Source organism: Mus caroli, chromosome 1 (genome assembly GCF_900094665.2).
Source record: "Mus caroli chromosome 1, CAROLI_EIJ_v1.1, whole genome shotgun sequence".
NCBI classification, from domain to species: Eukaryota; Metazoa; Chordata; class Mammalia; order Rodentia; family Muridae; genus Mus; species Mus caroli.
In genome coordinates, this window is record NC_034570.1 from 79,745,920 (window position 1) to 79,770,312 (window position 24,393).

Below are 24,393 nucleotides of genomic sequence, written 5' to 3' on the forward strand. Positions count from 1 at the left end.
TTTTTTTCCTTGTTCTTAATAGAAACAGGGGTTGCTCAGCTCAGATCTTCCTAAGGGTCCATGAGACTGGCCCCCAGCTGGGTTTGTTTTCCCACTGGGTACTTCTGCTGGATTTTCCATACCTAAAGCACCAGGAACTTCATCCAGTGTCTCCCCCATGACCAGGCCTTCCATGTCTAGGAGTACTCACTGTCTAGACTCTCCTAGTACACTCTGGTTTTAACTCCCATCCAGCCCAGTCCAGGGAGATGTGGAGCCCTGACCAGCAGTGAGTGAATACAACCTCGTTTTTTGAAGTGTCCAGAGGTGCCTGCGCTCACACCCACCCAGATGCTCTGCCTCCTTGCCACCTGCCACCTTCCACCTTAGGGCAGCCAGCTGGCTCTGAGTCCTTCTCCCTGTTTCATCAACTGGTGTCTGTGTACACATACAGTTCTGTGCCCGTACTCCACTGCTTTTATCCAGGCAAGGGCAGGCAGACCCTGAACCCCCTTCCACCCTTCTGTCGAAGCCACTGGGGCTTGGTGATTTGCAGATTTGCACTGGTCTGCCTGGCCATGTCACATGTCCTGTAGCTGGTTAGAGTTCTTTTTCCTCTGCCTAAAATACTGCATGATTTGATTTTACTTTGTCTTATTTACTGAGACCGTTTTTTTTTTTTACTGTATAACCAGGATGGCCTAGAACTCGTGGCATTGCTCCTGCCTCAGCCTTCCACGTGTTGATATTACAGGTGTGAGCCACTGTTGGCTCTGTGTTACTGTTTTCTTTTCTTTGAGACAGGTTTTCATCTATCTTAGGCTAGCTAGCCTTGAACTCACCATGTAGCCAAGGTTGACTTTGAACTTCTGAACCTCCTGCCTCTAGTTCCTAAGTGCCAGGACCATGTTTGTAGTACTGGGGATTAAACCCACAGCTTTGTGTATGCTAAAAGAGTAGTTTACTAACCAAGCTACGCCCCCAATCCTCCTGCATGACTTAAAAAAGAAAATATAAAGCTGTCCAGGTCCTCCTGAGCACCCACTCGCCCTCTAAATCTCATGCTTTGCCTGTAGAGTGCATTCAGCATGAACTGTTAGCTCTGGGCCAGACAAGGAAAACCCAGCACAACGCCTGGGGCTCCTGTGACCCAGACTTCCCTGGAAGCCAATGCATTCAAATCAACTCTGCTCTCCTGACCCTGAAAGCCTGGTCTGCTGGGACAAATTCAGATCCCCTTCCCACCCTTCTGCCCCCAAAGCAACATGCTAAAAACAAACAGCAACAGAAACCCAAACACAGAGTATACCAGCTTGTCGCCGGTGGTTAGATGGATTTCTACCTTTCTCTTCTGGCCAACCATCCACTCTGGATGGTAACCAATCGCTCTGGGTGGCAGTAAGGGGCATGATCAGAAACCAACCTCACCTCCACTCTCAGGAAAGAGAGTTCCCCTGGGCAGCCAGCTTAAATGCCCTTTGTGTTTGAGTCCCCCTTCTGGCAGGTGGGTCTGTCCTGTGATGTGTGTGTGTGTGTGTGTGTGTGTGTGTGTGTGTGTGTGTATTGCAGGAAGCAGTTTGCTGACGCTTGCTGGGAAAACTTCCTGGGTTGGTTTCAGTCACTGAGTTTTAAATATTTATTTATTGCTTATTATAATTATTTTGGTTTTTGCAAGTAGCCTCTCACACTGGATCCCAGGCTAGCCTTGAACTCAAAGCAATCCTCCTGTCTCAGCCTAAGCTGGGGATATAGAAATGAGCCGCCACTACTCCTTTACTCACAGATTTTTTAGATAATCACATGGCTGTCATTTAGTCCCCATAAAAATTTCTGCTGCCCTTTTGTTTAATGATTCACTTTGCCCATGGGGCTTTTGGTTGCTTGTGTTGTTTCTCCTCTTCTGGTCATTGGAGGCAGGATGTTACTGTGAATGGGTTACAGGCCTACCACATCACAGGCCCATGGACAGCCTGCTCTTTAAACTGTGTTGCGGTAGTCTGGTCCTTCTGGGGTCTGTGGGTGGATGCTTGGCTCAGTGTCCTGTTTCCCTGAAGCCTCCAGAACTCAGTCCCATACCCCAGGTAGCTGAAAACAACCGTGCTTCTTTCTTCATAGCTCTGAAAGTTGAAAGCCTTCAGTGTAGGTATTGGCCTTACCCTGCCTGCTCTGTGGGCTCCAGGGGAGAATCTTCCTGTTCGTGTTCTCTCTCTCTCTCTCTCTCTCTCTCTCTCTCTCTCTCTCTCTCTCCCACTCTCTCTCTCTCCCACACTCTCTCTCTTACTCTCTCTCTCTTGCTCTCTCCCTCCCTCCCTCCTTGTCTCTCTCCCTTTCCCTTCTCCTCCCTCTGTCTCTGTCATTTTCAGTCTGTCATTCTGTCTGTCTCCATGTCTCTCTTTCTCTGTGTGTCTGCCTGCCCATCTGTCTGTCTTCACATGGCTTTCCCAGAGGCTTCTAGACACTGGATTCAGGGCTACCCAAATCCAGTATGGCCTCATTCTAATTTATTTACCTCTGCAAAGACTCTATTTCTAATCCGGTCACATTGTGAGGTTCTGAGCAAACATGATAAGGAGGAAGGGGGATTCTACTTAACTCAGGAAAGTGAGCAAGACAAGTGTGTCCTCAAAGATTCGGGGGGGGGGTGAGGGGGTGGGTGGAGCTCCAAGGAGGACCTGAGTTTTAAGATGGTGGGAATTTTATACTTACAGCATACATAGTAAGCTATGCCCCTGCCACCCCAACCCCCCCACGTGGACTAGCCTTCCCAAAACCTGATCCAATGGAGCATAGCTCCATCTGTGCCAAGAGTGCTCTGGCTTCAGCAGGGCCTGCCAGATTTTCACTTTTCAGCACTTTCTAGATGCGCATTCTGATGTCACCTTTGCTCCCTAGGCCCCTCAAGGGTGTAACCTGATTAGACCAGCATACACAAAGCATGCCCACTCTTTGTCAGGAAGCAAGGCTAGATAGATTCACCCAGACCCCTGGAATATATTCTTTGGTCTTTTTTATGTTTGATTTTCCTTAGCATAGGAGTTTTAGACTTTCAAAGCTTTGAAAGCCGTGAGAGGGAGGGGGCGCTTTCCCGCCCGCCCGCCCGCCCGCCTGGGAGTTTGCTGGGTTCTTAGAGTAGGTGTCAAGTGTCCCGAGTCCTAAATAGTGTGCTGCAGAAGAGAGACAACTTTCTAATGAGTGTGGGAAGCCAGAGGCCTCGGCAGCCTGGCCAGAGCTAGCTGCCGCTCTGTTTCCAAGCGTGGAAGTGTGTCACTGGATAGCCAGAGCCAGAAGAATAGTGGCCTGATTTTAAAGGGAGACTGAGAAGGGCCCAGAAGAAACCGACCCTACAGTGTGTGTACACGGCTGAAATGCGATCAGAGCTGGCTGTGCGGGCAAGGTTAGACAGGAAACTTTAATTACCCTGGCTGCTCCAGAGGGCCCTGGCAAAGGAAGGTAATGGGGACAGCCACTCGCAGGCAGCACCCAAGCACAGGAGCTTAGCATGCAGCTGTGGTATCTCCTCAGCCCTGCAGCGAGAGCTTGTGTTTCAACTCCCCAAAGAGAGGGTGGGAAGGGGAATGTTAGCCGACAGGAAAGTTACTGTTTTATTACCAATTCGAAATGCTGATGTCATGATGCCCCGCCAAGGCCACATTCCCCATCTGGACCGCCACTGGCCACTGGAAGCGTGGACTTCTTTATCCCCCGCCCCCTTTCCCAGTGCCCCTCCCCCCCTTAGTCGGCCCAGGAGGAGAAAGGGCAGGAGGAAGAAAGGGGTGTGGCAGAGATGATTGTCTTTTCTTTCTTAGTTTTGGTTCTGGGGTGAGAACTGGGGAGGGGAGAGGGGGAGGGGCCCTGCATGTGTCAAGCATATCATCTACCATGGAGCTACACCCTCAACTCTTCTAGATTGGCTGAGAGTTTCTCATACAAGTGAAGTGTGTCCTCTTATGGGAGATGCCTCATCTGGGTGTCTTTATCTTTAGTGGGAAGCAGATGGGGGTAGAATGGCTGTAGTCAGCATGCTTGAGGCCCTGGATTCTATTCCTAGTGCAAGGACACAGACAGACAGACAGACAGACAGACAGACACACACACACACACACACACACACACACACACACACACACACACACACAGAGGACAGGGACAGTAGAGAAAAGTCCGTGGAAGTTAAGGCCTTTCTGACTCCTGGATTGCAGCCCTTGCTGGTAGTGACTCACCTTGGATTTAATGTGTTCTCTTGTACACTGGGGTTTGTATATTTAACCATCTTTACTGGGAAGGGAGAGGACCCAGGCTGATCCAAATACCTGGGAAGTAGCTCCAGGCCTACTCTGAAGGCCCTGGCCCCTAGCAGGAAGATGCACAAATGTTCATCTCCTCCCCCTGAGTCCTCTGAGTCTCCTCTGCATCATATCTTATGGGAATTTGAGTGACTGTCCTTTGAAATGGAGTGATCAAAGCAGTTTTTAAAACCGGAAAGATTTCTGTGATAGGGAAATCCTAGCTGGGTATGGTAGCTGCTGTGTCCCCTACACAACCTCCTGGTTATCTCCCAAAGGCTAGCACTGCATCGTGGGTCCATCCAGGCCAGTGACCACCGAGTCAAAGGTGATATTATAATGAATTTAGCCAAGCTGTAGGTAGCTTCCCTTCCCTATGGCCTGTGATGGGGTTCTGTTAGTGAGGAGGGAGTGTGTGTCCCTCTGGATCCGTTTTGTGAGATAATGCACCATGATTCTTGTATACCTGCCTGTGCTGTCTACCTGAGGGGTTTTGGCTGACGGGCCTGGAAGAGGTTAGCAACGGGGCATGGAGAATCCTATCATGAAGGGGAGGGGTGGCTCTTAGAATTCTTTCTCCTGGATATCCTGCAATCTGTCTGTCTCTGCAGTCTGCATCTACCTCTGTGTTTTCTTCTTGCTTATGGGTATAGGTCTCTGGGCAGGCTATAGTACTGGCTACTGGGTGGAGCTGTGTGGATATTACATCAGCTGTCTTAGTAACCCTCCACTTCACCCCTCTGCGTTTGAAGGGCCCAGCTGACTGACCTCAGCCACTCCTGCCTGCCTTCTGTCCTTGAGAACTGCTCACTGACGCTTCCTGCCTTGCCCGGACTCCCTTCACTCCTTAGCCTCCTTTGTTCTCAGTGTTCACCAAGATCATCTTGGGGGTCAAGCCTCTGACTTCCTCCCAAGCCGCTGAAAGTGGGTGGAGTCAACCTGCACAGATAGGCCCTGTCCCTTCAGTAGTGGCCTGTGTTTTTGTTGCTAAGCCCCAACCCTTGGCTTAGAGGCCTCTGTGTTGGTGGGTTTTTTTTCTTTGTGTGTGTGTGTGTGTGTGTGTGTGTGTGTGTGGTGTGTCAGTCAGTCTGTTTGTCTGTGTCTTGTTTCCACATGCTGGAGATAGAGCCCAGGACCTTGTGTGTGCTAGGCAAGTGTTTTACTACCGAGCTACCCTCAACCTTGGGCTAGTTCACTTACTTAGTAAGCCCAGTGTCTTTGTTGTATGTGCACTACACGTGTGTAGAAGTCAAAAGACAAGCCCATGAAGTCAGCTCTCGTCTTTCACTTTTATGTGGGTCCAGGGGATTGAACTCTGGTCTTCAGCCTTGCATCACAAGAACTTTACCTGTTCAGACTGCGCACTGCCCTTGTTTGTTTGTTTGTTTTGTTTTGTTTGCTTGAGCCTGGAATCGCTTGCTTCTGAATGAAGGTCTGTTCTTTGAGTCAGAGCTGGGCCTGGGTTGCTGGTGATAGCAACTAACCCCCTTCTAGTCCTAGGCCAGTCCAGGGCCTTGGGGACCGGGTGGGGACTGGGTGGAGACCCAGTAGAGTGGCAGGGGGCTCCCTGTGGCAATGCTAAAGTCTGATTCCAATGTAGTGACCCTCATCTCTGGTGGGTGTGGTGGCCTGATTTGTCTTTCCAAGGCTAGTGGTAGGCCACAGACCCACCCTCAGCCTACTGCCAACTTGGACAAGGATTGCAGGAAGCAGGAGAATAGTGTTCAGGACTTACAGGCTGTTGTGTGCTGGCCCTTCCAGCCCTTCCTGAGGGTGAAACACCAAGAGAACCCTCAACCCCCCTCAGTTTCTCTCTTCCCTCCTCCCTGCTACACTGCTTACTGAATACCCATTGTGCCTTCGGACAGCTCTTGCCAAAAATATCTCATTGCTGACAGCCCTAGCTCTTTGGCCTTGGGGGCCTGCTGAGTTCAGTCATGGCCTTGGGGAAGCTGGCCCTGGATCCTGCCCAGCTTGGTCTTGGCAGTGACTTTCTCTGCCCTTCCCTGAGTGCTTCAGGCTTTCCTGAGTGCTGGGGGCCCCAGCCATGCTCCGTCCATAGAGTCAAACGGAGTGCTTACTGTATACAGGCTCCATTTGTGGTCATGCACTCCTGGGAACTCATTCCTCCCTTCAGTGCTCCCACTGGGTGCCAGCAGCCAGCTGGTACAGGGACATCGAGGAAATGGACTCACAGAGAAGCCAGAGGGCTAGCCTGTAAGCAGCGGACCTGGAGTGTGCCCAGCCCTCTGGTCCTCGACATCAAGAGCCTCCTTCTTGAAGGCCGTGTCTATTTCAGGCCCCACAGCTACCCTTGACACAGATCACTGAGCCCCTCGCCTCTGCAGACCTGCCCGAACTTCAGGTCTCATTGGACCACCCACTTCATGTCAGACTCAGCAGTATCTGTCCATCCCCCATGCTATAGCTACAGGGACCCGGCCTGAACCCAGATCTCATGACTCGATCCCCTTTTTCAGAGGTCCTTGTGGATCAGAGCCAGCCGAGCACATTTCTGAAGCAAAGCCCAGACTCATCATTGCCAATCCTTAAAGCCCACCCCGACTTTCTTTTACAAATTCTTCCAGCTTGTCCCTGCCTCACTGGGCTAATCTCCATAGCTTCTGCACTGTCCGCTAGTTTCCAGCAAATGATACTTAGGTATTTCAGTTACTGTCTCTAGTGTGGTCCCCTCTTCCTCCTGGAAAATCAGCCACATACATACATAAATATACTATGTGCGTGAGTTCATGCGTGCGTGCATGTGTATTTTGAAACAAGGTCTCCCTATGGAGTCCTGGCTGGCCTGCAACTCACTATGTAGACCAGACTGGCCTCAAACTCAGATCCTCCTGCCTCTGCCTCCCCAGTGCTGGCATTAAAGGTGTGTGGTACCTTGGCCTCATCGAGTCAGATATTTTAAAAGGAGAAAAAAAAAAATCAAACCACCACCACCACCACCAATAACAACTTTTTTAAAAGACAGGGTCTAGTGCATTTTGAGCTAGCCTCAGACTTGCTGTGTAGCCAAGGATGACTTTGAATTTCTGATCCTCCTGTCTACCTGGGATTAGATAGGTAGAAGCCACCACGCCATGTTTATATGGTGCTAGGGACTGAACTCTTTGAGTTTCGTACATGCTAGGTGAGGACTGTACTAACATAATTTTTTTAATAGTTAATTCTTTATAATTAAGTGTGGCCACCACTTCTCTGTGGTCTTCCCGGCTCCCTCAGGGGCATAGATGCAGCCGGGTGCCTTGCCCTCCTACAAAGAGGTTCTGGGCTCAGGCGGCTACAGTTTGCAAGGCCCTGTCTGCTGCTTGGAAGGAAGTAACTGGAACCCGTGGAGGGATCCCGGTGCTCCGTTCAGCAGAGCCACTGACCCACTCAGGCACAAGCCTGTAAGTGAGATGTGGAAAAAGGTAAATGACCACTTCTCGGGTTGTACCCAAGATCGCGTGACCACGATGTGTACAGTTGAGGCCTTAATTAGGTCACTGGTTGTTCTAGCCAGGTGCTCTAGACACTGAAGGCTGCTAGGTTTAAGGTGGTGCCAGCCTAGAAGAGTATAAACAGGAAGAGGTCTTGTTGGCATCAAGGTATGGAGCAGAGATGGACAGCTGAGGCTGAGGCTAGGAGGGTGGCAGCCGTAAGTCAGTCCTCACCTTACACGTAAGCTGGGCTGTGACCACTGCTTGTCTCCAAGCCCCACCAACCCCAGCTGGCTGCAGAGCTACCCTTCACCCAGTACCTCCCAGGCTTCCTCAGTTTCTTGACCTGGGAATAAGGAAGGGCGGTCACTGCTGCCCAACCCTAATGGTCTGTGAAAAGCCTTTAGTGTTTGGAGGCCTTGCTCCCCTAGTCCCCAACAGGACTAGTGCCAGGAGCACCACTGTCCTGGGACCCAGCTCCTCAGGGCTCTTTGAGGCTGCAGCATTGCAGACTCCTTTGGCCAACTCTGGTTGGAAGAAGCCTGTGAGCCAAGTGTGATGGAGCAGGCCTGTAAGCCCAGCTCCTCTGAAGGTGAAGACACTCTCAAGTAACTGGGTCGTGGTGGCACACACCTCAGCTCTCAGGAGGCAGAGGCAGGCAGGTCTCTGGGTTTTGAGGCTAGCCTGGTCTACAGAGCAAGTTTCAGGACAGCCTGGGCTATACAGAGAAACCCAGGAATAAAACAAACAAAGTTCTCAGGTTCAAAGCCTGCTTGAGCTATATATAGATTGAGTTCAAGACCAGCTAGAGCTGGAGCTTGTCTAATAGAGTGCTTGTCTAACATGCATAAGAGATCCTGAGCTCAACAACAGGAAAAAAACAGTCCCCCGATTTTCCCTCTGTACCCTCCCACTGTACTGTCTGGGGCTGCTCCAAGATGGCATCCCACAGGCCTCTGGAACCTCTGCCTTCTCTGTCTGCTCCTTTTCTTCTCCTTTCTGAACGAACCACCTGGAACTCTAAACAGCCAGGGGTTTGTTTGTTTGTTTGTTTTTCTCATTCTGTTCCCTGTCCCAAACCACAGGCCAGTCTGGCAGGGCCAACTCAGACCCCCTTTGAAAAGGGCCCTGGGATCAGGGTCTAGCACCCAGAGGTCAGTTTGGGGAAAGGAAGCCAGGGCACGTAGGTGTACTGAGTGACTATCCTGGATGATCTCCCACTGCCCTTTCCTATTAAATCCCTGGGACCGTTCCTAGCAGGGTCAGTGCTCTGCCACCGCGTACATTTGGATAAAGCTGATTTGGAAGCTGTTAATGTTGAAGGCCCAGTTAGTGATACTGGCCTTGCAGGGTGTTGGGCACACAGTGAGTTCCTTGGGACAGTGTGAATGGCCCTTCTGCTCCCTTTACCTCCTACCTTCCCTTGGAGACTTGTAGGCACAGTATACAGAAGTACAGGGTGCTATGGCTAACTAAACAGTAATGTTTCTAGCCTCTACTGGTCTTCTGTAGCCTTCAAAAAAAAATGTTGATCTTTTACTGGAAAAAGAAGAGAATTTGCCAGGAGGGATCCTCGAGGCACTGGCACTATAAGAGCAGGTGAGGCTGGAGTTCAAACTTGCTTTGTGCTACCCCTTATCAGGGGCCTTCCTCCCCAGCTTCTCCAGTCTTGGCTAGGGGTGCCATATAATTCACCAGCTAGGTCATGCCCTCTAAAGATCTATCCCACGTTGGCACCCAGAGGTTAGTGTCTTTCTCAGACAGACATCTGATGTTGCCCCCTTGATTCAAACACACTATGACCATGCTCCTGCTACCCTGAGGAAACTTCAGCCCTCCCAGAATGCCTTGTGTCAGCTGGCCTGCCTCTCCCTTTTCAGAATATTCTGGCACCCCAAGACCACATGGCCACAGAAGTCCCCTTACTGGGCTTTGCACATTTGCCTCTCAGTGCAATGCTGCCATTGTGTCTACATCCCTTCTGGGACTGTCTTTGTAATTTCCCTTGTGCCCTGGAGAGGCCCCAGCATACGTGAGCCTAATGGCGAGGGAGTAAGTAAATGAGTATTATGAGCGCAAGAAAGCCAAGAGCTGTGGGACAGAAGTGGCCGTGAGCAGCCTGGACATCAGAGGATTTTGTATTAACCCTGTTGTTGCACTTACCTGCTGAGAGCCAAGGGCTGCCCAGAGCCTGAGCACTCTGACCTTGAAAACAATGATAACACACTAAAGAGTTGGCTTCCCAGGATGCTGCAATTGGGAAGATTAGAAGAACAGGCAATGTAATAGGTTGGGAGGACCCAGAAAATTGGTTAGAGGGACTATAGCCTGTGGCCTCAGGAAGTCCCTGAGGCTAATCTAGACAGGTACAGTTGGGGACATCAGATTGGGTTTCCTAATACCACCTGCGGGGGTTGGTGGTGGAACCTGCAGCACCTTCCCTGACTTTGGGGTCACACAGGAGCCTTTGACACGTTCCAGCTGGACTGGGCCAGACAGTGATCCTGACAATCCCATAATACCCTTGTTCCCCTGTGCTCCCAGATCTGGTCATTTGAAAAGACATGTGTTTCCATCAAAGCCTTGCTGTGTGTGTGTGCAGGTGTGGAAGCCTGTAAGCTGCATGCACCCTAAGAGAGCTATGAATGTGTCCCAACAGAAAATCATAAAATTACTTAAAACAGATTTTGGGGGTGGGGTGGCGATTACTTTTGTAGCTCGATTGTGAGTTTCTCAACTATGACTTTATAGGTGACATCATTTTGTGATGCCAAAGGTTGTCCTTGCTGAGACACAGGGCCCCTCCACCCACCCACCCCCCAGGCACTTTTTGGGCACCTCCACTTTCCCGAGAAAGCCCTATCCGAGGGGTCCCCGGGGAGTTTCTAATGACAGAGTTTCTGGACAAATGTTACCTGGCTTCTTTCTTTCTTCATTAATGGCAGGATTATTCCAGTTGAGCTGAAAATCAAGAAAGCCCAGGGGCTCTGTGCAGTACAGACGAGAAGAATAAGCAATTCATGTGTTAGGGGGCTGGGGTGTCCAGAATTGGGCAGACACCAGAAATCAACTCTTGCCTCCCTCACCTAGCCTTCATCGATGCCCAATCAACAAACAGTAGAGACCCTGTCCCAGGGGAGCTGGGACCCTGGCCTTGTCCCCAGTGGGACTGGGCTGGCATAGAGAGTCTCTTCAGACCCAGAACAGGGGGCAGGGTGGTGGGTTGCATTTTCCTCAAATGCCAAAGACAGTGAAGACTGGCACCAATGTGGAGTATGGGCATCTTTTGGGGGTAGAAGCCTGGAAGCCCTTTACTTCTTTGTTTTGTCTGTGGACCACAACTCCTTCCTAAAAAGGAGCCTCAGGCATCAGTCATAGTGCCTGCTGAAGTTTCTCTCCTTTGTGCCCCTGGGCAACTCCACGGAGCAGGTCAGATCCCTCCCAGGTGCACAGTAGGCCGGGGCTTGTGCCCAGGTCTTCAGAGACAGTGGGACTAGAGTTGTGTCATCCGGCAACAGGTCCCAGAGCCTGTGAAGAGGGGAGGGACAGAGAAAATGAAAAATGTTACACGTCTAGATAGAAGCCTCAGGAAACAGTGGCAGAAGGGCTTCCTTCTTCCCCTTCCTCCTCCTCCTCCTCCTTTTCATTTCTCATTTCCTCCCCTCCTCCTTTTTAATCTTGTTAAGATTTGTTTTCTTATACATGTATGAGGGTCTCACCTGCACGCATGTATGTTTGTGCACCACATGCCTAAGGAACCTATGGGTGTCAGGAGAGAGCATTGGATCCCCTGGAACTGGAATTGCAGATGGTTCTGAGCGACCGAGTGGGTGCTGGGAACTTGAAGAGCAGCTCGTACTCTTAACCACTGAGCTGTCTCATCTCCCCCAGCCCTGTGTTTGTTCTTTGCTGGGTGACATGGCTTTAAAAAGAAATCTTTGGGTTAAAATTTAGACCAGAAGCCCAGGTATGGTTGGAGCACACCTTTAATTTCAGCAGAGGGGATGCAGAGGCAGGCAGATCTTTTGGTGGGCTAGACTGGTCTACATAGTGAGTTCCAAGACAACCACAGTTATATGGTGGGACCCTGTCTTAATTAGAGTTCTATCACAGTGAAGACACACCATGACCATGGCAACTCTTATAGAAGGAAACATTTAATTGGGGCCGGCTTATACTTGAGAGGTTTAGTCCATTATCATCATGGTAGGAAGCAAGGTGGCCCAGAGACAGACCTGGTGCTGGAGAAGAAGCTGGGAGCTCTGCATCTGGATCCATAGGCAGCAGGAGGAGACTGAGATACACTGGGTCTGGCTTGAGCATATGAGACCTCAAAATCTGCCCCAGTGACATCCTTCATCCAATAAGGCCACACCTACTCCAACAAGGCCACACCTCCCATTAGCACCAGTCTCTGAGCCTATGGGGCCATTTTCTTTTCTTTCTTTAAAAAAAAGTTATTTATTATATATATATGAGTACACTGTAGCTGTACAGATGGTTGTGAGCCTTCATGGGGTTGTTGGGAATTGAATTCAGAACCCCTGCTTGCTCCGGTCGCCACCCCCAACCCCTGCTCACTCAGTCCCTGCTTGCTCCAGCCCAAAGATTTATTTATTATTATAAATAAGTATGCGGTAGCTGTCTTCAGACACACTAGAAGAGGGTGTCAGTCTCATTACGAATGGTTGTGAGCCACCATGTGGTTGCTGGGATTTGAACTCAGGACTTTTGGAAGAGCAGTCAGTGCTCCTACCCGCTGAGCCGTCTTACCAGCTCTATGGGGCATTTTCATTCAGAATTCAGACTACCGCAGACCCTCTCTATAAAAACAGTTTAAGTCACAGGAAGGCTTGGGCTGTAGCATAGTAGAGCTTAGTCCTGGGTTTGGCCCTAATTCCTCCTCCCCTTCCTCTAATTATAGGAGAGGTTCTCACCTTCCTCGTGCTGTAACCCTTTAATGTAGTTCCTCATGTAGGGGTGACCCGCAACCATACAATTATTTTCTAAAACAAAACATAAGGGAAGAGGAACTAAGATGCTAGTGGAGGAGAAACGGGGACCAGGGGACTTTTCTAAGCCAAAAATCATCTGAAAGATGGAATCTGCCTCTCCCGCCCAATACGTGTGGTGAAGGGTGGGTCCTTCCAGTTGACCTTGCTGTGCTTAGTGACCTCAGACTCGGAGAGTCATGATGGGCTTCTGCTTCTTCAGCAGCTGGACAGTGACACAACTAAGAGGGTGGTGCCAAAAGATTCAACAGCTGAAGATTTTTCTGAGGGGCTCGGCTGGTGAGACCCTTTCCTCTCAGTGTTTATAAGGCCGTAACGGTTAGCACTCTCTGGACCAGAAAGGAATTCCATTGTATATGCCCAGGAATCTTGGGTACCATGCTGTGGGGTCAGACTCAGAATCCATGCATACGTAGGCCATATAGATAGAGCTCCTGTCATTTCTGCTGCCCTTCATATGTGAATGGCAGAAGATGCAATTTGGCTAAAACAGCTAGAATCTTCCTTGGGACGGTGACTACACCCTGTGCCTGCCCTAACATCAAGCAAGTTGAGGGCTTCATAGTTTAAATGCAGTCACTGGTAGTTCTTGTCTTCCCTGCTACTGGAGAAAACCTAAAAACCCTGGCTTGCCCGGGGGCAGGAGAGATGTTTCAGTGGTTAAAAGTGCTGACTGCTCCTCTAGAGGGCCCGGATTCTATTTAGTCCTCTGGCCACATGATGTCTAACAGCTAGCTGTAACTTCAGTTCCAAGGGTTCCAATGCCGTTTTCTGGCCTCCCCAGGCACTGCGTGCGGTTGGCACATAGAAACTCCACATGCAGACAGAAACCCTACTTGAGAATCCCATGTCCAAAACTTGGCATGGGGCTGGTGAAAGGACTCCTCTGGTAAAAGGCACTTTGCACCAAGCCTGGTGCTCTGAGTTCTATCCCAGAGAAAGGAGATTGGTAACTCCAGCAAGTTGTCTATGACCTCTACCCAATACTATGGCATACCCCCCTGCCCCGAATAAATGTTATAAAAATAGATAAGTAGAATTTTCATGGTGGTTTAGATCTATAGACACCTGAGAGGCTAAGACACAAGGATCATCCACCAATTTGAGGCTAGCCTGGGCTAGTTAGACTATATGAAAGAGAGAAAGAGAAGGAGGAAGGTGGGAGAGAAAGAATACACTAGCTTAAATCAGGTCTGCGAGGCTGTTTTCACCATCCTTTGTGTGAGGCTAATTGCCCTCCCACAGTGAGGTAAGGCCCCCTTAGTGAGCTCTTAATTTACAGAGAGGGCAGTCAGCTATTATTAATTTTTTACAGGATCATCCCAAAGACCAAAAGGCTTACACTGAGTCAAGGTGATACATACAAAATAGAGCCCCGGGTCCCTTTTTTTGGTACCACGAAGCCGAGGCTGTGTTAAGTCACTTCCCGTTTTGAAGGAGGGGATAAAAGTGGGAGGATGAAAGCAGCCCTGTCTGAAGCTTTATTCTCTCCTGCCCTGAGAACCCAGGCCCTGGAAGGAAGTGACCGCAAGCAGGCTCCTCTAAAGGGTCACTTTGAAGACAGGGCTACAGGTCTGGTTTTAAACCCCAGCTCCATAGGGGAGGAAGACGGCCCTGAAGTGGTCACTTTATTATTGCGCCAGGACTTCAGTAGATGCCACTAGGCCCGTGTTTCTTGCAGGAACGGAAAAGTCAGCAGCCTTGACTGAGCGACTGGGCGGAGAAGCAGGGCTGGCTGGTGCCTCTGTTCTTTGCCGCTGTTGGGGCTCCGAGATGCCCCTTCACATCTATGCATGCTTTATTCCTGCGTCAGTCAAGCGGCCTCCAGCGGCTCTTGCTCTTGCCTTGCCCTTGGCTTTTTTTCCTGCCTGGGGAAAAAGAGGTAGTGGCCTTCTGCTTTCCAGCACATACTTTTCAAAGGGGCTGGCCCCTGATCTCAGCCCCCTCTCTCCCTTCTTCTCTAGTTTCCAGTCATCATTGTGGTTTTGAGACAGGGTCCCTTTAAGATCAGTCTGGTCCCAAACTCTCTGATACAGCCTCAGCCTTGAACTCCTAGTCTCTCTGCGTCTACCTCCCAGCCGTGGGGATTACAGGCTTGAATCCCTGTGACCTGTTTCCTTCTCTATTTAAAAAGCAGGTTAAGGGAAGGAGGCCCGGAAACAAGGCTCAGTGGTTAAGTGCAGTAGCTGATGTTCAAGAGTGCCCAGGTTTGGTTCCCAGTACCCACAAGGAGGCTAGCAACTGTAACTCATGACCCGGGGCGATCTAACGCCCCCTTCTGGCCTCTACTGTCTCTGCACACAGTATATATATATATATATATATATATATACATACATGCAGGCAAAAATACCAATACAGATTTTTTTAATTAAAAAAAAAACAATAATTTGGGGGTTAGTGGATAAAGCCTATGCCTCACAAGTGCAAGGGCCTGAATTCGGATCACCAGAACCCTCATGAAGCTGGAAGCAATAGCTCATCTGTAGTCCCAGCACTCCTAATGAGGTGGGGAGCAGAGACACAGGGGAGTCCCTAAGGAAACTCTGAGCCAACTAGCTGGGCATATACAGTGATGACTGTCAGTAACTCTCCCTGAAACAGGGTAGAAGGCAAGGACTATCTCCTGATACTGTCTTCTAACACACACATCACACTAGCACGCGCACGCATGCACGCACACGTGCAATTGTAAACTGCATAATTGGAAGTGTGTTAACTGAGCCTAGTGCTTACTGGGGTCCGTTCTGAACTATGTGAGCGTTCTGTTAGACCTGGAGGGAGCTTCAGACTTCGGGTCTGTTCGGGTTTTCCAGGTCAGCATCCCAGAGGAGTCAAGGACAGCCTTGCTGAGCCAGTCTCTGTGTCTAGCGGGGAGCCCCTGCTCACACTGGCCTCATTGGCAGCTCTCTTTGGGTGAGCCCGGGGAAAGCTCCCTCTCTCTCCTCCTGAAAGGCTAAAGACAAGTCTCTGCCTTGTTTGTTGACCTTTATTTATCACCGCCATCCTCCAGCACACCCCTCTCCTTACACCTAATCCTCTCAGCTGCTCCTCCCGCTGCTCTGTTCACCCAGCACTGGAACCCTCTCTTAAGGCCTGGACTGATTGTGATTGGATGGCACCATCCTTAGTGGCCCCAGTCTTCTTTGTAAATGTTGGAATGCTTCGTGTGAACAGAGGACAGCAGACATTTATCTAAACCTCGGCATCAAAGTTGTGCTAGTGGGCCCCTAACTAGGCCACTTCCCCCGCTCTTTTGTGACGTGTTGGGGATGGAATCTCAGGTTTGGTACATAGCAAAGAAGGTGCCCTACCATTGATCCACAACCCCAGCCTTAAGGCCAGCCCTCCTCATACAGCACTGCCACCTTCTCCCATGGAAAATCCCCAGAGTTGGAGGATTGTGAGCTTGGGATAAGCTTGCGTGATCTGGTTCCCTCTTGTAAGTTTTGGACACATAACCTTATGGACCTGGCAGCTTCTGGAAAGTTCCACACTGTAGAAGTCTGTTGGCTTTGACCAAGACTCTTGTAACAGAGACAACCCATTCTAGCCTGTTTGTAAAAAATTAGCTTTGCGAGGTCAGTTCTCAGCAGCTCTCAGACAAGTTTTTCCTGTGGCTGAAGGCAGCGCCTAAAACCTTTAGGCTTCTGGGCAGCATCTGCAGGCAGCTCTTTGCTTCCCTGTCAGATACCCCCGTCTCTGAGTAGGAGTTTAGCCTCTTCACCTTCCTAGAGTTCTTACTGACTGACCCCAGCCTCACTGGAGTGCAGGATCTGCACAGGATGGGACAGGCATCACGAAGCTGGCAAGAGGATGGCTGTCTTTATGGGGCTTTGGGATTTTTGTGGCTTGTCTTGCCATTACTATTGGTACATTACATTAGTATTGTCAGAGTCTGTTGTATTGCTGGACTCTCTGCTGTTGAACAGATATCCAAAGCCATGCTGCTGAACCTGCCTGCCCCTTCTAAAGCCTAGGCTTAAGGCGTTGGTCTGGGAGTGGAGGGAGGTCCTCGTTTGAAACATTCAGTTCAGCGGTGTTAAGCGTATTCACACTGCCGTGCAGTCACCCCACCACACGGCCCTGGAGCTTTTTTGTCTTGGTAGGCTGACAGTTCTCTTGCCCCTCCCCCATCTCCATCTTAGCCCCCCCCCCCCACACACACACTGTACTTCTGTCATTATGAATTTTGCTACCCTGGGTGCCTCATGGAGGCATAATCTTGCCCCACACCATTTCACTTAACGTGAGTTAATTCACATAGCTAGGAATCTGTGCTGTAGCATGAACTTCCCTTTCATTCAGTAGTACGGATCCACCCGGTTCTGCATATCTGTTCCAGGGCTGGTGGACACTTGGGTTTCTTCCACCATAACTATTGTAGATAGATACAAGTATCTATGTGCATAGAAAGTAAAGTGGGGGGGGTGAGTATGTATCTTAGTGGAGGAGCTCTGGTGGCATGGTATGTGCAAGGCCCTAGGTTCAATCTACAATACTGAGAGAGAATGTTAGAATTGGAATTGTTTTGGAATGGGTTGTATGGTGAGTCTCTGTTTCACACCTTAGACTTCTTGTGGTGTGTTATTCCCAGGCATCTGGCCAGCTTCCTAATGATTGGTTGGTATGTGTGTGTGTGTGTGTGTGTGTGTGTATAAGAGAGAGAGGTGAGAGAGATCATTATGTGGATGTCGATGAAAGCCACAGGTCAACCTCGATGTGGTTTCTCAGTGTGTGTGTGTGTATGCGTGCACACATGTGTGTGTTCACGTGCATGTGTACTCGTGTGGAAGTCAGACAATAACTTGGAAGAGTTGGTCCCTTCTTAACCTTTATGTCATTTCTGGGATGTCAGGCTTGTGTGAGTCATCTCCCCCACCCCAACGCAATGAGATTCTTCCCTGACAGATGTGCCCCAAGCAAGATCTGAGACCACCTTCCTTGGATGGTGCAGGAACAGACAGTTGCCATGACTGTCAGGGTATAAGCACCTCTGAGTCTCCAGCCAGGGCATGGTAGAGAGCCTTGTTTACTTGAGCAGTGGCCTCAGCATGGCCGTGGTTTTCTATTGGACCAGTTTGACACTTGTGTTTCAAAAGGAAATGAATATACACCATCCCAGCAGTCTTGGACATAGACCCAAGCTAACGGAAGCACAGGAACACTTGTACCCCGGTATTCAAAGTGCGATCATGTGTATTAGTACAATGCATTTTGATATTTATTCCCTCTCCTAACTCCTTCTAGATCCACCCCCACTTCCCTACCCACCAACTTTCCAACCATTTTTAAAAAACCTATCAAGTACACATACAGTTTGTGCTGTGCATATACCCTTGGATATATGGCTTACATTGGAGGCAGGTCTACCCTCCAGGGGTCACACCCTTAAAGAAAACTCTCAACTCTCAATGGCCAATACCTCCTTAGCTAGGGGTGGGCCTTCATGCCCACCTCTCCTTTCCTCTCCATGTTGGGATTCCATCTGACCTGAGTCTGCACAGGTCTGGCTCATGATGTTTAAAATGCTCTTAGTTCATACATGCAGCTCCCCTGCTGCATCCAGGAAACAAGTTTCCTTATAGTCAGCCATTACCTATGACTCTTACAATCTTCCTGTCCCCTCTTCTACCATGATCCTTGAGCCTTGGGAAGAGGGGGTGTGATACAGATGTCCCATTTAGGACCCAGCATTCTGAGGTCTCCTATTCACTTCTCTCTGGTCAGTTGTGGGTCTCTGTGTTAACCACCATCCACTGCAAAAAGAGGCTTCTCCGATGAGAGATGCTGATACTAATCTATGGGTAGAGCAAAAGCCATTAGCAGTCAGTTTAATGTTATATGCATTTAGCAGAGTGATAGCAAATTCTTTCCTAGGGCCCTGTGGCCAATCAAGTCACAGGCTCTTGGCTAGAGTAATGGTTCCAGGTATGGGTGGAATGGTACTCATGGAATGGGCCTGGAATTCAATGAGAAAGTGGTTGGTTACTCCCATGTTTGTGCCACCACTACACCAGTGGGTGTGCCTTAGCTCAGAGCGATCACAGTCGGGTAAGACTGATGACTCCTTTCAGCCTATGTAGTGCGCACAGCACCTTCCAGCACTGTAAAAGATAGCCAGTAGGGATGAAACTTCTTCCAGGTTAGTACCAGCCTGGTTTCTCCATGTTCTATGACTCCAGTCTCAAGTGTGCCATGTCTTCAGTGTGGCATCGGTTTTTTTTTTGGGGTGTGTGTGGTTGTTTTGTTGTTTTTTTTAAATAGTTAGACTTTTGAGGAGTTTCCATTTAAAGATTTATGCTTTTACATTTTGGGTTTTTTTTTTCTTTTGTACGTGCATGTCTGCCACATGCCATGTGCATGCTCATATCCACAGTGGTCAGAAGAAGGTATTGGGTCCCCCGGAACTAGAATGACAGTTGGATGTAGGCAAATGAAGTCTACACCAAGTCAGGTTTGTCAAACCCAATGGAAATCATTGCTTATTTATTTATTTTTGAGATAGGGTCTCAAGTGATGTAGCCCAGTTTTGCCTTAAACTCACTGAGATATTCCTTCCTCAGTTTCTTGAATGTTTGGGGTTGCAGTCATGTGTCACCTGGGTACTCGCATTAATAAGCACCCACACGTCATCCTTGGATTCCTCAAGGTCCCGGGCTGGCCTCTCTGGAAACCTGGAGGCACCTTGGTAATTTCCAGACCTGGTATACTCTTACTAAGGGATTCTCAGAGGTCTGTCACCGGTCACACAGAGATCTTGCTTGTCTTCTTTGTAGAGAAATTCTTCCAGCACTAGCTGTGCCCAGTGGGAGCTCAGAGGGCTTGAGGGAAAAAATGAATAGCCAACAGAAGAGGGTGGTGAATTCCGGCAACAGACAAGGACATACAATGGATGCTATTGGAGAATAGGAATCCCACAGAGGAGAGGAGGGAGGGAGGGAGGGGTGTATGATGGGTGGAGCAGCATGAATCAGCCACTGTGGCTGGGATGGAGTGTGTCAGGGTGTCAGAGAGTCCTGGGCCCCACATGATAATGTAGACCTTAAATACCACTGCCCACAGCTTAGATTTCCAGTTGCCCACAGGCTACATTTCTTGTGACTAGTGGTGGTTCTCAACAGAGGTGCTTTTTTCTTTATGGGGTTGGGGGTGGTGGATAGTGAAAAAGACAGAATATATCTTTTTTTAAAAATATGGTAAAATGTGCATAACAGAAATGACCACTTTGGGCTGGTATAGTTGCATGCAAGTGTAATCCAGCTCTTAGGAGGTTTCAGAGTGAATTTGAGGCTGGTCTGAGCTACAGAGTGGAACCCTGTTTAAGCACACACACACACACACACACACACACACACACACAGACACAGAGGGGCTGGACCCATGTATGGTACAGTGGTTGAGATGAGCACTCGACTTGTAGAGGACCCACATCTGATTCCCAACACCCACATCAGGTAGTTCACCACCTCCTGTAACTCCAGCTCCTGGTGCCTCTGGCTCCTGTGGGCACCTGCACTCGTATGCACATCCCTACATGCAGATTCACACATATGCACATAGTTAAAAATAATAAAAAATTTAAAAACAGCAGGAAAGAAAAATGACTATTTCAAGCATTTAAGTAAACACAGTTAAGGGGCATTAAGTGTATAGACATCATTGCACTGGCGCCTCAACCATTTCCTGATCCCAGACTGAATCTTTACCTATTAAGCCATCCCTCCAACCCCAGGAAAAAACCTTCAGCTGTCTGTCTATATAAGTTTGACTACTGTCCTTTTGTGACTGATTTAATTCCATTATTGTGGCATCCCTGAGGGTCACCTGCATTGCAGCCCATATCAAAGTTCTCTTTGGCCTTTATTGCTGGAAAAATATTCCATTCTGTGATGATGCTACACTACACCGTGTGGATGAGTCCATGTGCTTACCAGCCCTTCTGTCCCTGGGCTCTTGGTTCCTATTTCTTGGCTGTGGAGACCTGAATGATTCATTCTTTTTTCTGTGTATGTGGTGCTGGAGCCGGGGCCTCCTGCCTAATGCCAAGCAAGAGGTTTCTTTATTGAGCTTCACCCGAAGTCTCTTATTTGTTCTTGTTATTTATTTTTTTGAGTCAGGGTCTTTCTCTATATGGGCCTGGCTGTCCTGGAACTCACAGAGATCTGTCTGCCTCTGCTTCTGGAATTGCAGGACCTCTTAATTTCTTCTTTAAAACAGGATATTTAGACCTAAGCAATATGGGGGTCTCTGGGCAGCAGGAAGTATAAGAAGAACTTGGGAAGGGAGAAAAGGTGTCCTGTGAGGTCACATGTGTAGAAAAGGGACCTGGATAGGAAGTGGCTGGGAGGAGGTCCAGAGCAGGCATCTGAAGATGGCTGGCCCAAGGCAAAAGGCTAACAGTGGTCCTCTCACTTCATGAAGCTGGTCTTCTTTCCAGGCAGGGGTGTAGGGCTAGAGTGACAGCCAGCTGAGGGGCCAACCACTGTGAGAGGACAGCCACCCACACAGCTGTGACTACTCAGACCTGGATTTAAAATAGGTGACCTGGAAGTAGAAGCTTGAGGCGAGACCACGCCCACTTCACAGCCACACCTTGGGTGGAAAGCAGCTTTCAAAGATAGACACAGGACAAACAGGAGGTTACGGGGGGTCAACAGGACTGTGTGTGGCAGTGACACCAGGACGGTGACCGCTGGGAAGGTTCATCATTGAGTATAGCTTTTGTTGGGTTTCAGAACACGATGTATGCCCAAAGTCCAACAACATTTGGAGGTGTTGGGTCCGGGTTAGTTGACTGAAAATGAAGGCAATAAAAGACGTGAAAGTCAACCTGTTGAGCGAGGTCCATTTTGGGACTTTTGAGTGTACACAGCACAAACTTTTTTTTTTAATTTAAACTAAAGAAGAGTCTCTTTTGATGAGGTAGCCTCCGGAGGTGCCTTACTGTGAAGTGGCCTGCAGAGGCTTGCAAAGCAGGAGGCAATAGAGTTTTACTCTTAAGTAGGTGAAACCAAAAGTGTTACACATCTGGGAAAGTAACGCGAGCCATTTTGTTCTGACCTTACCTCCTTGGACCATGCAGGTATGATGCTGGAAGGGACGGCTTTATCGACCTGATGGAGCTGAAACTCATGATGGAGAAACTGGGGGCCCCTCAGACTCACCTGGGCCTGAAGAGCATGATCAAGGAGGTGGATGAGGACTTCGACGGGAAGCTCAGCTTCCGGGAGGTAGCTATGGCACATTGAGCCTGAGAAGACTCCTCGCTCACAGCTCCCAAGTGCAAATGGGTTTGCCGATTGAGAATGCTCCCTGGTCGGATATTTAATGTTCAACTTAGCTTTTAGACATATCTTTTGTAAACTGTGTGGGTGGCATATTCCTATAATCCCAACTCTTGAGAGCTATACGAGGAACATGAGTTCAAGGCTGGCATCCATTACATTGTGAATTACATGAGACCTTTCATGATAGCTTATGTCTGTAATCCAAGTATATTAAGGCTGGGGCAGGTGGATTGCTATGAGTTTCTGCCTATGGGCCACTGTGCCTAAATTCTTACCTTTTTTTTTTTTTTTTTTTTTTGTGTGCAGGGGTTTTTTTGGAAGGCTTCAGAATGTTTCAGTCATGGTGTCATATAACTTAGATGGTAGCACTGGACCATCTTCTGTTGTCCTGTTGTAGGTTCTGACTCAGCTGAGCCCTTGGGATCAAGAGCACTACTACTAACCACTGAGCCATCTCTTCAGCATTCTTTCTCTTGTTTTATCCAAGGGCCACCCCTAGGTGACCCAACTGAATCTAAGCTACTTGGTTATCTTTTGGCTAGCTTCCACTGTGACCTTTTCTCACACAATTGGACATCCAAGGCTTGGAGACCTCCAAAGCAGTTTTGTCAGTTCTTGGTCCCTTTAAGAGGTTCCAGTGACATTGACATCAGTCCTTTGTGAGCTCCAAGCCTTGTCTTGGTCCTGTTTCTAGGTTATCCCAGGTATGTGGGCTTGGATGTATAAGGACATGTGGCCATCTAGACCTCACATGGCCACACCTTTATGTTGCTGCATCCACCCATGGCCACCTGGGCTTGCAGTCAGACCTCAAGCTGACAGAGCAGTGCTGTGCCCACTTGAGCAAGTTCTTCCTTTCTGGAGACAGAAGAATCTCTCTCAGGCTGGCTTCAGCTATAGATCTCTCTGCTTTAAGCTTTCCAAAGTAGGCTTGTACCAGCATGCCTAGTGACCCTGGAGTTCTTTCTGTTCTTTTGAGACAGAGTATCATTCTTTAAATATAGTAGCCTTGACCTCACTATGTAGCCCAGTCTGGCTTTGAACACAGAGATCTTCCTGTCTTAGCTGGAAATTATAGGCATGTACTACATAGTCTGTTGTTTCTCTCTCTCTCTCTCTCTCTCTCTCTCTCTCTCTCTCTCTCGCTTGCGCGCGTGTGTGTGTGTGTGTGTGTGTGTGTGTGTGTGTGTGTGTGTGTGTGTGTGTTTGGGGTGGGGAGAGTTAAGATGGATCTTACCAAGACCATCGTTAAAATGTATTTTATGTGTATGAATGTTTTGTCTGTGTATACGTCTGTGACCTGGGTTCCTGGTACCTTGGAGGCCAGAAGAGAGCATCAGATCTGGAACTGGAGTTATAAATGGTAGTGAGCTGCCATATGGGAGCTGAGAATCAAACCTGGGCCCTCTCTAAGAGCAGCAAATGCTGTTAACTGTGGAAGTTAACAGAGTGCAGGCTGGCTTGGCTTCAAACTCCCTACGTAGCTGAGGATGACCTTGAACTCCTCACCCCCGTGCCCCTCCCTCCTAAGTGCTGGGATTGCAGAGATGCACCATCACACCCAGCTTTAGCCCCTGGGGATTCTTTTTTGACTTTTTTTTAACCTTATTTATTGTATGGGACATATATGCCTCCATGCATGTGTGGAGGTCAGAGGGTGACTTAGATGTCCTCCTGTGTTAGTTCGGGGCTTGAACTCTAGCTGTCTATCTTGGCAGCAGGCATCTTGACCTTTTGGGCCATCTTGTCAGCCAAGGGTTCTTGACACATCCTTTGCCTCCTTTGTCCTACTGAGAAATCTTATTTCTGCCGTTTACAAATGAAGACCTCTAACACAGTGGTGTGTGGACACCTCTAGCCACAGTTGTGAAGTTAAGAATCCCTTCCCTCGGGACAAGCGAGCATCGAGGGGCCTGTAGGGGAATAAGCTTCTGAGGTCCCCCCACCCTCTGTCTTTGTTCTCTACCTCTCCTTCCCTCCCAGTCCCCAGAGTCACAGCTCGGACCTTTTCCAACTCACACCATGCCAGTCTTTGTGGACTATAAATAGGAAAACAAACAAGGTCGTCGGGCAGTGAGGGACTATAATGGGTGAACCGGGAGTGCCTGGTATACTGGATGCACTTGGGTTGAACTGGTCTTTCTGTCTTTCTTTCTTTCTTTCTTTCTTTCTTTCTTTCTTTCTTTCTTTCTTTCTTTCTTTCTTTCCTCCCTCCCTTATTTCCTTCCTTCCTTCCTTTCTTTCTTTCTTTCTTTCTTTCCTCCCTCCCTCCCTCCCTCCCTTCTCTCTCTTTCTTTCTTTCTTTCCTCCCTCCCTTATTTCCTTCCTTCCTTCCTTTCTTTCTTTCTTTCTTTCTTTCTTTCTTTCTTTCTTTCTTTCCTCCCTCCCTCCCTCC

At 49.0% G+C, this 24,393-nt stretch overlaps 1 protein-coding gene across 1 annotated transcript in view; it reads left to right on the forward strand.

Moving 5' to 3' along the window:
* Window positions 1-24,393, forward strand: part of Efhd1 (EF-hand domain family member D1) — a 49,145-nt gene that overhangs the window by 3,785 nt on the left and 20,967 nt on the right. The window contains exon 2 of the mRNA XM_021163758.2: window positions 21,794-21,941. Within this exon, the coding sequence (XP_021019417.1) occupies window positions 21,794-21,941 (148 nt within the window). The remainder of the gene's footprint in view (window positions 1-21,793; window positions 21,942-24,393) is intronic.